This window comes from Pogoniulus pusillus, chromosome 3, assembly GCF_015220805.1.
Source record: "Pogoniulus pusillus isolate bPogPus1 chromosome 3, bPogPus1.pri, whole genome shotgun sequence".
Lineage (NCBI taxonomy): Eukaryota > Metazoa > Chordata > Aves > Piciformes > Lybiidae > Pogoniulus > Pogoniulus pusillus.
This window is the reverse complement of record NC_087266.1, coordinates 24,085,349-24,101,233: the sequence shown is the minus strand read 5'-3', so window position 1 is coordinate 24,101,233 and position 15,885 is coordinate 24,085,349. Positions and strand designations below refer to the sequence as shown.

General features: G+C 43.6%; 1 protein-coding gene across 2 annotated transcripts in view; it reads left to right on the top strand.

Annotated features, from left to right (window-relative positions):
• KATNAL1 (katanin catalytic subunit A1 like 1) overlaps window positions 1-15,885 on the top strand; it is a 48,376-nt gene that overhangs the window by 14,156 nt on the left and 18,335 nt on the right. For both annotated transcript variants that reach the window (XM_064172647.1, XM_064172656.1), the window contains exons 3-4: window positions 5,212-5,372; window positions 8,782-8,950. In XM_064172647.1, coding sequence (XP_064028717.1) covers window positions 5,212-5,372; window positions 8,782-8,950 — 330 coding nt within the window. The remainder of the gene's footprint in view (window positions 1-5,211; window positions 5,373-8,781; window positions 8,951-15,885) is intronic.

Here is a 15,885-nt window from a genome sequence, read left to right as displayed (position 1 = left end):
GGCCAGTGGCTGTGGAACTAAACCTGCTGCATGTTACCACCCTGTGCTCTATGTTGCACAATACCTGAGAGCACAGGAGCCTCAGCCAGAGCTAAAGCAGGAGTTTAATGCTTCCCAGAGCACTGGGAGCAGCCTGCAAGGTATCTTTACTGACCATGGTCACTGGAGCAGATGATTAAGTGCACTGCATTCTTGCTTAAAGAATAAAGGATGATTTTCACTTTAGTTTTTTATTTTAAAGGCATCTCAGTCAATATGTGCTTACATTGGTTTTACTCCATGCCTGTTTTATTAACACTTCATGAGTAATTAAGGAATATTCTGCAGGTAGCTCATGAAGAATTGTGCTTACAGGAGCTATACTTTGACTCCATGGGATCAAACTGTGTTGCAGGATATCTGTTCTGGGTATGGTTTAAGGAATCTTTATTTTCATTTTTTCAAAAATGGAGCTTGTTGGATAACTAACAATAATTGCAGGTGGTGATTTCAGGTTTGGAAAATACTTTTATAGCAACTTGTTTTGTTTCAGCATGATATAAATTAAAAAACCTCTCCTATTATTTGTATTTACCAAGTTACAAATACCCATACTTACTGCTACGGGAAGTTCACAGGATCACAGAATGTTAGTGGTCAGAGGGGACCTCTGGAGATCATTGAGTTCAACCATCTGCCAGATCAGGACCATAATCTAGTGCAGGTCACACAGGAACATGTCTAGATGGGTCTTGAGAGTCTCCAGAGAAGGAGACCTCACAATCTCTGTGTGAAGCCTGTTCAGTGCAAGTTGTGTAGAAGTATAAGCTTTAGCACACCAAATATAAGCTGGACAGTTGCCAGGTTGTAAAATACAGTGGGAGTCCCTGGAATGGTTTTTGGAACTACCACTGAGAAAGAGTGAACACAGCTCTTGGTTCCTGTGTTTTATACTCAGGTGCTAGGATGTGTTTTCTGATTACTGTAAATCCTTAAGGCTGGAATGTTAAAACAAAGCCATAGGCCCATCTTGGGCTGAAGGGTTTTTCATTGGGCTTTCCAACATCACCCAGTGCTTGTGATGCTGCTTTTGTGGAGGCAGTTATGTGGCTTGTAGGAGTGTCTGGTGTAACAAGAGTGTGGCTGTAGGGAGCAGGCAGTTTCTGCACTAGTTTCATCTGTCTTGTTTTCTTTAAGACCTCCAGACATTTATTAGCTGGTTTTCCTTTGTGCTCCTGTTGTTTGAGCATATTGAAGGTTTTACTTTGGTTGGCTTGCCAGGTACTGATAAACCAGTAAAGGTGTGTTTCAAGAGATTGGGCTGCTCAGGTCTGGGATAAGAGATAGCCAGCAGTTGTCAGGCTGTTTCAGCTTCCGAGCCATCAAAGGCTCACTTTCTCTCAGTTTTCAGATACCATCCTTCTTGCTGGTCCAGAAAGTGGAATGACAACACTCTGGCCCTCAGTACTAGCCAGTCATTTTCCAGAAACTTTTCTGTGTGCTCTAGAGCATTGGAGTAGGAAGTGGACATGTCTTGTGGAGTGGTGCCCTGAAGGATTTATGCTGTATCATTTCTTTGAGCATTGCAGGAGCTTTTTGGCTGGATTTATTTTTGGAAAGGAAGGATGTGTGATAGTTTGAAGGAATTAAGTTAGTAATCAATCACGTTTGTAACTCAGCTAGAAGTTCTTGCACCGGGAGATGTGTTTGCTAATGGTGTGATGAGAAAGCAGAGAAAGCAAATAAAGCACAGCCAGGGTTCTGCACTTTGGCCACAACAAACCCAAACAGCGCTACAGGCTAGGGACAGAGTGGCTGGAAAGCAGCCAGGAGGAAGGGGACCTGGGAGTACTGATAGATAGTAGGCTGAAGATGAGCCAGCAGTGTGCCCAGGTGGCCAAGAAAGCCAATGGCATCCTGGCCTGCATCAGGAACAATGTGGCCAGTAGGACAAGGGAGGTTATTCTTCCCCTGTACTCAGCATTGGTCAGGCCACACCTTGACTACTGTGTCCAGTTCTGGGCCACTTAATTCAAGAGAGATGTTGAGGTGCTGGAAAGTGTCCAGAGAAGGGTGACAAAGCTGGTGAGGGGCCTGGAACACAAACCCTATGAGGAGAGGCTGAGGGAGCTGGGGTTGCTTAGAATAGAGAAGAGGAGGCTCAGGGGTGACCTCATTGCTGTCTACAACTACCTGAAGGGACATTGTAGCCAGGTGGGGGTTGGTCTCTTCTCCCAGGCAACCAGCAACAGAACAAGGGGACACAGTCTCAAGTTGTGCCAGGGGAAGTCTAGGCTGGATGTTAGGAGGAAGTTGTTGGCAGAGAGAGTGATTGGCATTGGAATGGGCTGCCCAGGGAGGTGGTGGAGTCACCATCCCTGGAGGTGTTCAAGAAAAGCCTGGATGAGGCACTCAGTGCCATGGTCTAGGTGACTGTCTAGGGCTGGGTGCTAGGTTGGACTGGATGATTTTGGAGGTCTCTTCCAACCTGGTTGATTCTATGATTCTATGATTCTAAGTGGCAGGGGGTGAGGGCATGTCAAACGCTAACTGTCTTTACCAGAGGAATCCTGCCTGAGCTGGATGTCCCATGTCTTTGAAAAGATACAGCTACCTCATCTGGAACAAACAAGAAAGCTGCTTTGCCCTGTGAGATGATCAAGTTCTTCCTGTACCTAAGGCTTCTTTTGTACAGACGCATGTAGAGCTCCTGGTAAAATCAATGCAGTGTTGCAAAAGCTGTGCAGGGCCTTGGGGATTTACCATTTATTTTGCCTCTGTCCTTGTTGGTATCTTGCTGACAGCAGTCATATATTTTTATTCTTAAACAAGATTTAAGTCTTAAGCCAGAAAGTAATTTCTCTGTGATGCTGAAATCTCCTATTTTGCCCTTGTGATGAGAAAATTCCTGGAAAATAATACAGAGCAGAGCATTGCTGTAGGGTGTACCTGGTAGTATTTTAGAACTGCAGATTCCAGAAAGATGTGATGTATGCTTGTTACTGAGTGTTGACCATTCAGTCATTCAATCTGTTATACACCATACTCAGAAAATGGCTATGTCAGGTAGTGTCTTCTGTCTTGAAGTCGCCCCACCAAAAGCAGGGTGGCTGCTGCTAATTTGAATATGTAGAGCAGGGTGGGTAAGGAAAGATGCATGTTTCTGAACGTGTGCTAACAAGACCTGTACCCTGCATATATCCATTCTAGTTCCTTTCCAAGCACACAGGAATATATCAGGCTGATGGCCCCATCTTTTCACCAGTAACCACCATTAGGAAGAGCAATCATGATGTGATGGTGTAGCTCTTGATCTGCTGTTGCCTTCCAGCATTTGAAGGGAGACTAAATGATAGATAGAGAGGAACTTTTTACAAAGGCATGTAGTGACAGGACGAGGAATAAGCTATTACTAGAGAAAGCTAGATGTAGAACAGACATTAGGAAGATATTCTTCACCATGAGGGTGGTGAAGCTCTGGAACCCAGAGAAGTTGTGGAGGCTACAATCCTGAAAGCTTACAAATTCAAGTCGGATGGGGCCTGGTCTAGTACGAGGTTGGATCCTTAAGGTCCCTTCCATCCCAGGCCATTCTATGATTCAATTCTATATTTATAACCTCAGCAGATAGCCTGGATGTGCAGGCTTCCATTCTCCTGATCATCTTGATTACCCAGTGTCTGCTCAGGATATGCACAGCAAGGAGTCTGGGTCTCAGGCAACATCACTGACATCTGTTGATGCTGTCCTGAGTTGCCTTTCTCTGTTTGCCACAAAGTGAAATCTGCTTGCAACGTCCCCAGGCAATAGTTTTTCCAGCTTTTTTTCCCCATGAATACATTACATGAGCACAGCTGGGGGCCCAGTGTCTTTCCTTGGCTTTCTTGTAAGCCCACGTCAGATCTTTTTGATTACGCCTTGCAGTGTACGCTGGTTGTGTCCTCATTCTGTAATGTGCCTGGTGGCAGCCTGTAAATATCCTCCCTGTAGCGTTTCTTCATGAGAGATGTTCACGTCTGTGTGCCTTTCCAGTGGGTAGAAAGGTCCAAGAAGTCTCTGCAGCTCCAGCTGCAGTCTGTAACAGGCAAGATTCACACCGGCCTAAGGTAATCTTAGCTGCAGAGTGCCCATACTGATTTCCAGCTGTGGGTAGCAATGCATAAATTAGTACACCAGCACTTCAGTGAAGATGTGTGGGTGTCACGAGCCACAAGCAGGTAAAAACTAGAGTAAGTGTGGAGGTTAATCCTGCAGGATGGAAAGCTGAGTGATAGGTGGAAGGCTGTTAAGATGCAGTCCAAGTGCACATCTTAAGCTAATGCACTGAAAGCTTTTGCTCCTGAGCAAACAATGCAGGTTTGAGCTGCTGGTGTGTACTGAGAAATGGTGACCTTAGCATACAATACTTGAGCTTGCAACAAACCACATCACTTAAAACTTAGGACATTTTTACACAGCTTTTAGTTTTCCTAGGCTTCATAGAAGAAAATCCAAAGGAACAAATGTCAGGTAAATACTCTTGAAATCATCACAGAGTAGTTCTGGTTCCCTGACTAGTGACTATAGAATTCAGCTGCATAATTATGAAACATGATTTCTTTTTGTGATTTAATTTCCTCTCAGTTTTATTTCACTCACCATTTGAACTTAGGCCACATAGAACTGAAATTCCCATTTTCTCTTCTAATCTTTGCAATCCACCACAGAATTGGCTTATGCTTTGACTGTAGGATGATGTGCCCCTCAAAAAGTTAATTTTGTAGTATTGCATTGGAATGATCTCACCAGTTTTACAAATAGAACCTTGGAGACTGTAATGGGAGAAGTTCTTTTATGTCAGAATAGTAGCAAATACGTTAAAGATCTGCCAGCAGTATCCTTACTAGTGTGGAAGTTTGTGTGTGTGTGCAAACATGTCAACATGCACACGTAAATCTGAGCATTAGCACATGTTATGGAGGAGTGATCCCTGTGCTAGAAGTCACATCAGGTTGTGACTTTGACAGACAGAAAGATGAGCTCAAGAGATTCAATCATTTAGGCTGTTAAAGATCTGCTGTCAGCCTGACAGATCTGGGGTTGGTGAATGGCTTGGGAATCCTAGTTTTTGAGGGTAGTGTATGTTTTGAAGTACCTTCTGGTTTTGTTTGGTTTTTAATGTTTACATTTGAATTGTAACAGTTTTTAATTACCTAATACCTTCTTTAATTAAACAATAATGTATTTCTTAAGGTCCGACAAGAATTAGTTGAAGAATATGAACAAGTTAAAAGCATTGTCAGCACTTTAGAGAGTTTTAAAATGGACAGACCTGCAGAAATCCCTGTGTCCTGTCAAGATGAGCCTTTCAGAGATCCTGCTGTTTGGCCCCCTCCTGTTCCAGCTGAACACAGGTAATGAGAAGCTATGCAGAGTGGGTGGAATAAAGCTGGGTTGCTGTTACATTCTTTTTTGAATGCACTTGTAACATGAAAATCACATTTCATTTACCACTTAATCATTTGTAATAAAGCATAAATATAAGTCATTGGGGAAAAAAGTCATTAAAGTGCATTTGAGATTTATTGCTGCAGCTCTAAAGAATGTCACTCCTTTAGGTGACCAATGTGATGCCCATCCACAAGAAGGGTTGGAAGGGGGAACTGGAAAACTACAGACTGTCAGCCTGACCTCAGTGCCAGGCAAGGTCATGGAACAGGTCATCTTGAGTGCCATCACAAAGTACCTACAGGATGGCCAAGAGATCAGGCCCAGGCAGCATGGGTTTAGGAAGGGCAGGTCCTGCCTCACCAACCTGATCTCTTTTTATGATCAGGTTACCCTCCTGGTGAATGTGGGGCAGGCTGTGGACATAGTCTACCTGGACTTCAGCAAAGCCTTTGACACCATCTGCCACAAGAAGCTCCTGCCAGAGCTGGAAGCTTGTGGCTTGGACATATTCAATCTGATATGGATCAAGAACTGACTGGAAGGCTGGGCCCAGAGAGTGGTTGCCAGTCACTGGTAGTGTTCCGCAAGGATCAGTGCTGGGCCAAATCCTGTTCAACATCTTTATTGATGATCTGGACGAGGGGATTGAGTCCAGCATCAGTAAGTTTGCAGATGACACCAAGCTAGGAGCAGGTGTTGATCTGTTGGAAGGTAGGAGAGCCCTGCAGAGGGACCCAGACAGGCTGGATGGATGGGCAGAGGCCAATGGGATGAGATTTAACAAGGCCAAGTGCAGGGTTCTGCACTTTGGCCACAACAACTCCAAGCAACGCTACAGGCTGGGGGCAGAGTGGCTGGAGAGCAGCCAGGCAGAAAGGGAACTGGGGGTACTGGTAGATAGTAGGCTGAAGATGAGCCAGCAGTGTGCCCAGGTGGCCAAGAGAGCCAATGGCATCCTGGCCTGTATCAGGAACAGTGTGGCCAGTAGGACAAGGGAGGTTATTCTTCCCCTGTACTCAGCACTGGTCAGGCCACACCTTGAGTCCTGTGTCCAGTTCTGGGCTCCTCAATTCAAGAGAGATGTTGAGGTGCTGGAACATGTCCAGAGAAGGGTGACAAAGCTGGTGAGAGGCCTGGAACACAAACCCTATGAGGAGAGGCTGAGGGAGCTGGAGTTGTTTAGCCTGGAGAAGACAAGGCTCAAGGGTGACCTCTTTGCTGTCTACTACTACCTGAAGGGAGGATGTAGCCAGGGTGGGAGTTGGCCTCTTCTCCCAGACAACCAGCAATAGAGCCTGTGATCCTGTGAGACTGGATGATGTTGGAGGTCTCTTCCAACCTGGTTGATTCTATTATTCTATTCTAGTAGTGATGTATCTTAAATGCCTAGAATGAGAGGAACTGGAGAGATAAGTGGGCTTTTGGTGACAGTTGCCATTCTCATGTGCAGGGAGAAAACTTTTCAGTTTCAGTTTATTTAAGCAGTTGAATTATTTGATGACTGCAAAGTTAGTAAGGAGCTGGAACTGAGAGATCTTGAAAGCACACAGTTAGAAGTCTGTTCCTAGCTTCAAATAATGTAACTTATGTTTGATCCACTGATTAGTTTTATTACTAAACATGTTCTGGTATTTATGGTGTTGCCCTTCTGTAATCACCTTTAGGGTGATAACTTTAGTTAGCTAGTCCTTGTGCATTTTCTGAAATCTCCTTTTTTCATCCTAATAGAACTTGACACAGATTGTTGGAAGCAACAAATCCAATTTAAAACCAAGAAAAATGTTTTTCATGGCAATGTGTTTCTAGCATTGTAACAGCAAAGAACTTTAATGTGCTTGCACAAGCAAAGGAATAAAGTTAGCTGAGAGATCTTGGTTAACAGAAAGAAATGCCAAGTATATTTGCAATTTTATGTTCTTTATGGTTATCAATCAGATGCATCTTTGCTTTCCAAAAAAAAATTCTAAGGATAAAATAATGTTAACACTGATTACTTTTGTGAGTGATAGGAATTATCATCTGATTTTTTTGTGGTGATGTTATGTGAAGTGCAAGATGTATTTATTCTTATATCTTTGTTAAGAGGTAAAGGCCCAATAGTTCATTCACTTTTTAATGATGAAATAGAAATATTGTGCAAATAAGCACAGAAAATTAGCCACTCTTCTATGCTGCTAAGTATGATGAAAATGTATACAAAACAAAGTGTAGCAGTTGTACACAGAAGTGTGTTTAAGCCATATTCCAGGAAACTGCTGCTGGAGGTCGCAAAGGTTGAGTTACACAGAACAAGAATCAGTAGACAATTTAATAGTTGGGTGACATTCCTGTCATACATTAGTTCTATGTTTCAAATCCAATCCCTAAAGCAAAATGCCTGTGATACCTGGTCTTCAAACCAGATTCTTTCTCCTTGTGCCACTGCTGTGTTCTCTGACATCATGGGTGATACACACAAGATTAGGGAGCTGCAGGGTAGGAGGATTGTTTTAAATTTCTCCCTCCTTTGTTTTGGTGCCTGTCAAAGCTATTGGCCAGCTTGTGGGGGTTTGTTTGTTTTGGCGGTTTTGTTTTGGTTTGGTTTTTTTGTGGTGGTGGTTGTTACTGGTGGTTTGTTGTTGTTTTCGTTTAACTAGGATTGTGATCCAGTTGAGAATCATAGAATCATAGAATCAACCAGGTTGGAAGAGATCTCCAAGATCATCCAGTCCAACCTATCCCCCAGCCCTATCCAGTCAACTAGACCATGGCACTAAGTGCCTCATCCAGTCTTTTCTTGAACACCTCCAGGAACGGTGACTCCACCACCTCCCTGGGCAGCCCATTCCAATGCCAATCACTCTCTCTGGCAAGAACTTCCTCCTAACATCCAGCCTATACTTCCCTTGGCACAACTTGAGACTGTGTCCCCTTTTTTTATTGCTGGTTGCCTGGGAGAAGAGACCAACCCTCACCTGGCTACATCCTCCCTTCAGGTAGTTGTAGAACCTGTGCATATGAATGTAGCCTGATACAATCTCCTGGTGTGGAGTCAAAGGCAACTATGACATAAAGACACTAAAGAGTTTCCTCTTTTGTTACATGCGTGCTGGTTTGCTACAAGATTGATGAGGAGTACTCATGCAATAGTATTGCTAATTTTTTTCCCCACTCTTGAAACATTTTTTCCTTTTGTGTTGTTTTCTTATCTTTAGGCATCAGACAGAACCGGAATTATGTTGCAGATACCAAGAGATAAGACTTAAGAGCTTGTCATCTTTAGTAATTACGCACTAAGGGAATTCATTAAATCTTAGTGTCTACTCCTCCTTAATAGTGCTCTTTTTGGTTTGCTGGTTTTAGCATGTTTTTGTTGTGGTTGCTTGTTGTTAGGGCTCCACCTCAGATAAAACGACCCAACCGAGAAGTAAAACCTTTGAGGAAAGACTCTCCGGGACTGCAGCCGCGAGGGCCCGCGGGCAGAGCACATGTGCTAGCCAAGGGCGAGAAGTCTGCAGCCAGCCGCGAAAGGGAATCTAGAGCTAGAGGAAGAGATGACAAGGTAAGAAGTGGGAAAAACTATGGAAAGAAGGAGTTCCCATGCAACAGGTGGCAAAGGGAAGCATTTGTAGTTGTTTCATACAGTTAATAAGAAAAAGGCATAATAATCCAGTGGAAAAAAAACCTGGTGCTTTCCTCTTGCCTTCTGGACAAAGCCTACTGTATCATGGGGATATATAGTAGTAACGACACCAAATTAGGAAGAATTCTCTCTTGTTTGTTCTGTTTTGATTTTAGAAGATTTTTTGATAGGGAGGAAGCATGGTGGTCTGTTGCTGGGGGGTGTTCGTCATCTCAGATTATAGACTTAACTAATATGTAAGCGTCAAATATGTGTAAAGTCCCTTCTCCTTCCCAATGTTATGTTTTCTTTTAAAGGAGTCCAATTTCATTCTGCTGTAAAGATTTCCATGTAAAAAGTGCAAAAGTGAGACCAGTGTCCTGTTCTAGACTTCTGTGCATTATGGATAGAGTTCCACAGTGCTGTTGTCTCTTTCAGTTGTGCCAAGACATCCAGAACAGTTCTGTAAATGCACTGATGCTAGATAAATCTGTGCCAAATCAATTGAAGTTATACATGTGAAAATTATGCCAGCGAGATGTAATAAAAGTAAACTCTTAGCAACTTCAATTTTCTTTAGTTTATGAAAAGGGCTTTTTATTTATTGTAGTGTTTTCTTGGGAAGGTTTTGTTTTTAAAATAATGACAGCAAAACAGAGTAAATTGGAGATTCTTTCCTCTGAAGACCTATGAAAAGAAGCAGTGCTAAAATGAAAGAAAAATAAAAACAATGATTCACTATCACGTAGTGATGTCAAAGGCAGGACTGTATTTGCAGATGAAAAACTGTCTGTGCACACTGCTAATTCTGAATCACTTATATTTTTAAATTTAACTATGGAATTAGTGGCAGGAACCCAAGGAGTCTGTGCTATAAGTGAGACAAGTCAGAAGTGTACTGAAGTAGCTTTACTTTCATGACAGAGATATGAGAAGCCCCTTCCTATGGGAGCACAGTGTATATAGATCTCTGAGAGACAACTAAGAATACTTAGTCCAGTTTTCTTTTAAATGAATTTGGTTAGTGCTTGGTGGCCTCTCTGTTGGAGCTTGCTTCTTCACAGCGCAGAAAGAACTCAAGATAGGTTTTTCCCTTCATGAATTGCTTTCCTGATGTGCAGGGAAAGTATTAAACAGTTCTAGCCCTAATACCATCAATAGGTAGGGCCAAGCACATTTTCAGCAGTGCCACCAAGTGACTGCACAGATCAAGTTTAATCATTTTGGAAATCTCTCTCCGCTGGATCAGTAAGATTAAAAATAACAAGCATGCATCCTGCAAGCTATAAAAACCTTGTGAAGATCTGTGAAACTATTTACAGCTCTGATAGCTATACAAGGAATTGGAGTCATGGTGAGTGACAGGTTCACCAGTCGTGCTTGTATAAGGCAGCCTTCAAAGTCTTAGCGCTAATGAGAGTGAACTCTGCTCTCAAAGCTTTCCGGTGATGAGCATTATAGGGCTTTACGATAAGCAGACCACAACAACATGACTTGTACAATACTTTTCTCTGGGAGTAATGAGCTTAACACGACTGCTGTCAGAGGAAGAGTCGGGACAGTGTTCCATTTAACATGGCACATTTTAAACACTACTCTTATCTGAATAAATAGATCACTAGGGGGCAGAAGGAAAATATGTGCACTCTTTAAAAGATGGACTCTTATTTTCCCCTTTGTCTACATGGTGCTTATTTGACTTTCTCTGCCTGGGGTATGCACACAAAAATCACCCTAGGTTACAAATTCTCACTTGTTGTGTGGTGATGTTTTTCATGAGAGATCTGTGATTTTCCCTTGAAGAAAATTTTGAATAAAAGAGGATGTACCCAGGTGTAGGAAGTGAAAGAAGTTAATGCAACTTTCCATATTTTACACACAGGCATGAAAATAGGTTTAACTTCCCTTGCAGTTTTAGCCTTTCTTAGATAGCTAGTGTTTGGTCTTCAGTTTATGAACTTCAGGCTAGAAGAAGCTTATCCTCTGTGGCCTGTATGTTGAATCAGAGAGGTTCAGTAATTCTTGTAAAGGGACTGGAGTGCATGACCTCCGAGGTGTGTGTGTGGGAGCTGGGGTTGTTGAGGCTGGAGAAGAGACCTCATTGCTCTCTATGACTACCTGAAGGGAGGTTGGAGCAAGGAGGGAGCCAGCCTCTTCTCCTTGGTGGCAAGCAACAAGACTAGAGGAAATGGTTACAAGTTGTACCAGGGGAGGTTTAGGCTGGGTATTAAGAAATACTTCATCACAGAGAGGGTTATCAAACACTGGAATGGTCTGGCCAAGGCAGTGGTGGAATCACCATCCCTGGAGATGTTTAAGCAGTGTGTGGACCAGGTGCTTAGGGATGTGGTTTAGTGGGTTGAAGCTTGGACTGGATGGTCTTTGAGGTCTCTTCCAACCAGATACATTCTGTGATTCTATGATTCACATTTATAATAAAAAAATGGGGCAAACCAGAAATGTCACTCGGTACCCAGCTATCTCTTCTTTCCAAGTAAATGTGCTAGCTCTAGGATGCTTGACTAGGATTACTAAGAACATGCAATGAACTTGGATGTCATATCCATTTCCCAAGATGTTATTTGCAGTGTCGTAGGTTGTATGATGACTTGGCTATAATATCACAATGTAGTATGCATATTTATTTGTGATACTCTTTAACACCCCTTCCAACCCAAACCATTCTATGATCCTATAAAGATACACAGAGGTATAGTATGTATGCTTCAGAAGTGTTTGCCTCATTTGAGTCAGATGCCTTCTTTCGCTGTTTCTCCTCACCCAGACCATAGAATCTTTTCATTTTGACAGTAAATGTCTTGGGATGAGGAGTTTTAACCTGACTGTGCCTGTAAAATGACCTTTTGTAGTGCTATATAAAATAATCTTGAACTGCAAGCCACTGGATGATGTTTATCCACTAAATCCTTATATTTATGTGTTGCTTTTTCTGAAATACTGCTTTCAAGTTCTTTTTCCTCTTTAGCTCCACTGGAAATTATTAGCTTGTTCTCAAGATACCTTCTGCCAAATCATTCCCAAGGATTTTGCCTTCTGTTCAATAGTTCAGCTTAAAGAGACAGCATGAATGCTACTTGGTTTAGAAATTACATAATAGTATAATCTAAGCACCTTTACTTTTTAGATCAATGTAGATAGTCTGTGGATGTGGATAGGACAGATTGCAAAGGATATCAAATAGCCATAGGCTGTGCTGCCCTATCAGTGAAGTGAGTATTAAAATCAATGAAGACTTTAAAAATGTTTTTTTTCCTTGATTTTTTTCTGATGTGCATCATCAGATGTGAGATGAGGTACTTGTATTTGGGTGGAAGCATAGATCTCCATGCATTGTGACTAGAAGGCTGCATAATCTAAACTAAAAAAAATGCTGAGAGAACCGGTAGGTGAAATTGCAGGGTTAGGAGCAGAGATTTCCATTAAAGCTTCTTGGATCTGCTTTTATTCCATGTGACTGTTAACAAGTTGTACTGAAAGAAATCACATCAGTCAACTGGTAAATCATCTATGGATTTCCTAAAGACTTAAGACAGATTCTTGTTTTCTATTTAAATCAATGAACTTGGCACCAAACAAAGACACATATGCTAATTAAACATGCCGATGACACTGAGTTGGGAAGCACCATCACCAAAAGAGGAGAATGAGGCTGTTGTACAGGAGGTAATGGATGATTCTGTGTGAGACTCATCCAGTTGAGTGGGGTAGTGTTCAGTGGTGCAGAGCAGCAGAACGTGTATTTGGAGACAGAAATTTCTCCTTCACTCCTGAACTCCCAGCCTCTAGAAGAAGAAAGACTTATAAGAAAGACATACCACAGAATCACAGAATGTTAGGGGTAGGAAGGAACCTCCAGAGATCAAGTCTAATCCACCTGTCAAAGCAGGGTAGCCTAGAGTGGGCTGCACAGGGACTCATCCAGGTGGACTTTGAAGGCCTCCAGAGAAGGAGACTCCACAACCTCTCTGGACAGCCTGTGCCAGTGCTCCCTCATGTTTACCATAAAAAAGTGTCTACTGATGTTGAGGTGGAACCTCCTGTGTCCTAGCTTGTACCTGTTGTTCCTTGTCCTATCACTAGGCACCACCAAAAAGAGACTGGCACCTTCATCTAGACACCCAGCCCTTGGATATTTATAGATGTTTATTAGATCTCAGATACAGTTCTCTCAGTCTTTTTTCATAGGAGAGATGTTCAAGTCCCACAATCATCCTCATAGCTCTCTGTTAGACTCTCTCTAGCAGATCCTTGTCTCTCTTGAACTGGGGAGCCCAAAGCTGGACACAGTATTCCAGGTGTGGTTTTATCAGAACAGAGTGTAGGGGGTGGAGAACCTCCTCAGACCTGCTGGACACACTTTTCTGAACGCACCCTGGAATGCTGTTTGCCTTCTTGGCTACAAGGGCATATTGCTGCCCCATGCAGAACTTGCTGTCCACTAGGACTCCAAGGTCTTTATCCATGGAACTGTTTACTAGCAGGATGACTCCTAGTCTGTGCTAATGCCTGGTGTTATTCCTCCCCAGATGCAGGACTCTGCACTTGTCCTTACTGAACTTCATGAAGTTTGCCATGGCCCAGCTCTTCAGCCTGTCCAGTGCATCAACTCCCCCACCCCCTCGCAGTTTTGTATCAGCAGAAACTGGATCATGGTGAATTTTAATTTGGCACATCACCTTTTCCTGGCAGTGATGGGGAGGACAGGCTGCAGGAGTGAGGCACAGCCAGGTGCCACCCTTGGCTTTGGCAACAAGGGGCAGAGAGTGCATTTGACAGTTGTTTGGTGTTCATGTGTAGTGGGAAAAGTCTGCAGGAAAGCAAGATGTCTTCAGTTTCAGTTAACTAGTTCTGGTTACTGAACCACCAAGATTAATCTATGTGATTGATCTGTTTGAGATTAAGGCAGGAATGTGATGCATCTGTGGAAATTAACATAAATTAAAGCCTAGGCTTAGTTTGTTGAGGTGTTACTAGCAAAGATACCCATACCATTATTAGGAGGCCCTGGCAAGATAGCAACATGAGTATGTTTTTATGCATTTTAACAGGCATGCTCAAGAAAGGCATGTTAATGTTAGAAGAAAGAATATTTTTTAAAGTTGGCTTGGCAAAGTGAACAGCTAGTTGTGTTCAGCTTATGTTCCGAGAGAAGACTTGCTTGGTTTGGTATAAGAAAGTAGAGAACATCTCTACTGCCAAGTCCATCAGGATGGTGGAACCATCAGTGAGACAACTGCAGAAACCAACACGTGAGAATGAGGGGTTTGCTGCAGTGGGGTGGTGCAGGTCTGATACCTCTTCCTGACTGACACACAGCAAAGTTTGAAAGTGTTTTTAAGTCACAGCTTGGTTGTCTGAGGAGAAGGTTAGGTGATGAGATTGCCAAGGGTAGGAACTCAGCTGTATACCTGCCTTTTAGCACACCTTCATGGAGAGAAGCCTTATTTAAAGCTGTTTGGGGAAGTTAATTCTACAAGAGATGAGGCTGTGAAAGGAAAATGAAGCTTACTCCTGCTGTGTGGATTCAGGTGACGCTTCTAAAAATGACTTTTTGTTTCTAGTTGCTGCTCACTTGCTGGCTGAGGGCTGTATGTTGGGCCAGTTTGGCACCAACATAAGTAACATTATTACATGTGAAATCTGTACATCTTAGATTAATCCTAGAATTTTAAAACTGGAAGCATTCAGTGTCTCAAAAATGACAGCCAAGGTGATGCCGAAAGCCCATCTGTCTGCGGCTGCCTTCCTCGCTCTCTGTCGGGTGAGCCATGCCGCGGGGAGCCGGAGGAAGAGCTTCTCCCGGGAAGCATCAGCCCCGCGGGCCCCGGCGGCGAGGGTCTGGGGCTCGGTCCGGAATGCAGCGCGCAGGCGGCCGGGCGCGGCCCCTCCCGCTCGACACCGCGCTGCTGCGCGGCCCTACCGCCGCCCCGTGGCTGCCGCAGCCTGCCTTGCCGCTGGGTCTTTCTTTCCCGTTTTGCTCGGTATGTTTCTTAATGCTTTGAGCAGCTCGCAGCTGCGCCTGGTGTCGCCGGCGCTGCCCGTGCCGCGTGTTCAGCGCCGCTCTGCTGCAGCCGGCGGGCTGCGCGCAGCAGTGCCAGCCGGGCTCGCTGCGCAGCTTCAGCGGCGGCCTCAGCCCCCTCCGCAGAGCCTGCAACCAGCCGCCCGGCCCTCTCAATTTCTGCCTTAACTCTCTTTCACCCAGGAAAAAAAAACAAACCGAAAGCAAACCGTCAAAACATCCGATGTGGTTTTTAGACGTGGAAAAAAATATTCCGCTAGGAAAACCAGTTCACTGCAGAGGAACAGAAGTGTGTAACAGAGACAGTAAATACCTTTCGTTGCATTGCCTTAGGTTTGTTTTGTTGTTGGTTTTTTTTTCCATCTTTGTTTTTTATGGTTACATTTGGATTCCATTTTCTGCCTTCTGAAACCTTCCCAACTCTACAGGGCTTTTTTTCTGTTTCTCTTTTATGCCAGACCATTACATTTTTGACACCAGCTTTTTGTCTAAACACAACTTTCAGCTTGTTTTCCACTGGGGAAAAAAAAAAAAAGGCAACCTGACCTGGGAATACTGAACAACGCAACACTTGGAAGCAAATAAAAGTAGTGGGAAGATAAAACTGCTGCCTCACAGGCCTTGCGAGCAAAAGGCAAGTAGGGAGGGTGCAATCGCTACCTTTTTCCACTGCAAAGGTTATTTGTGTGTCTCCAGCTGCCTCTCAGCCTGCCTTTGCCTGGCTGCTTCTGTCCCGCCAGCTGGGATTCTTTAACTTGCTGCTGATAGTGTTTAGAAGCTGAGTTAAGAGTCCAAAAGTAGCTCCCTACCCGGTCTCCTTCCTTAAACCAGCGCA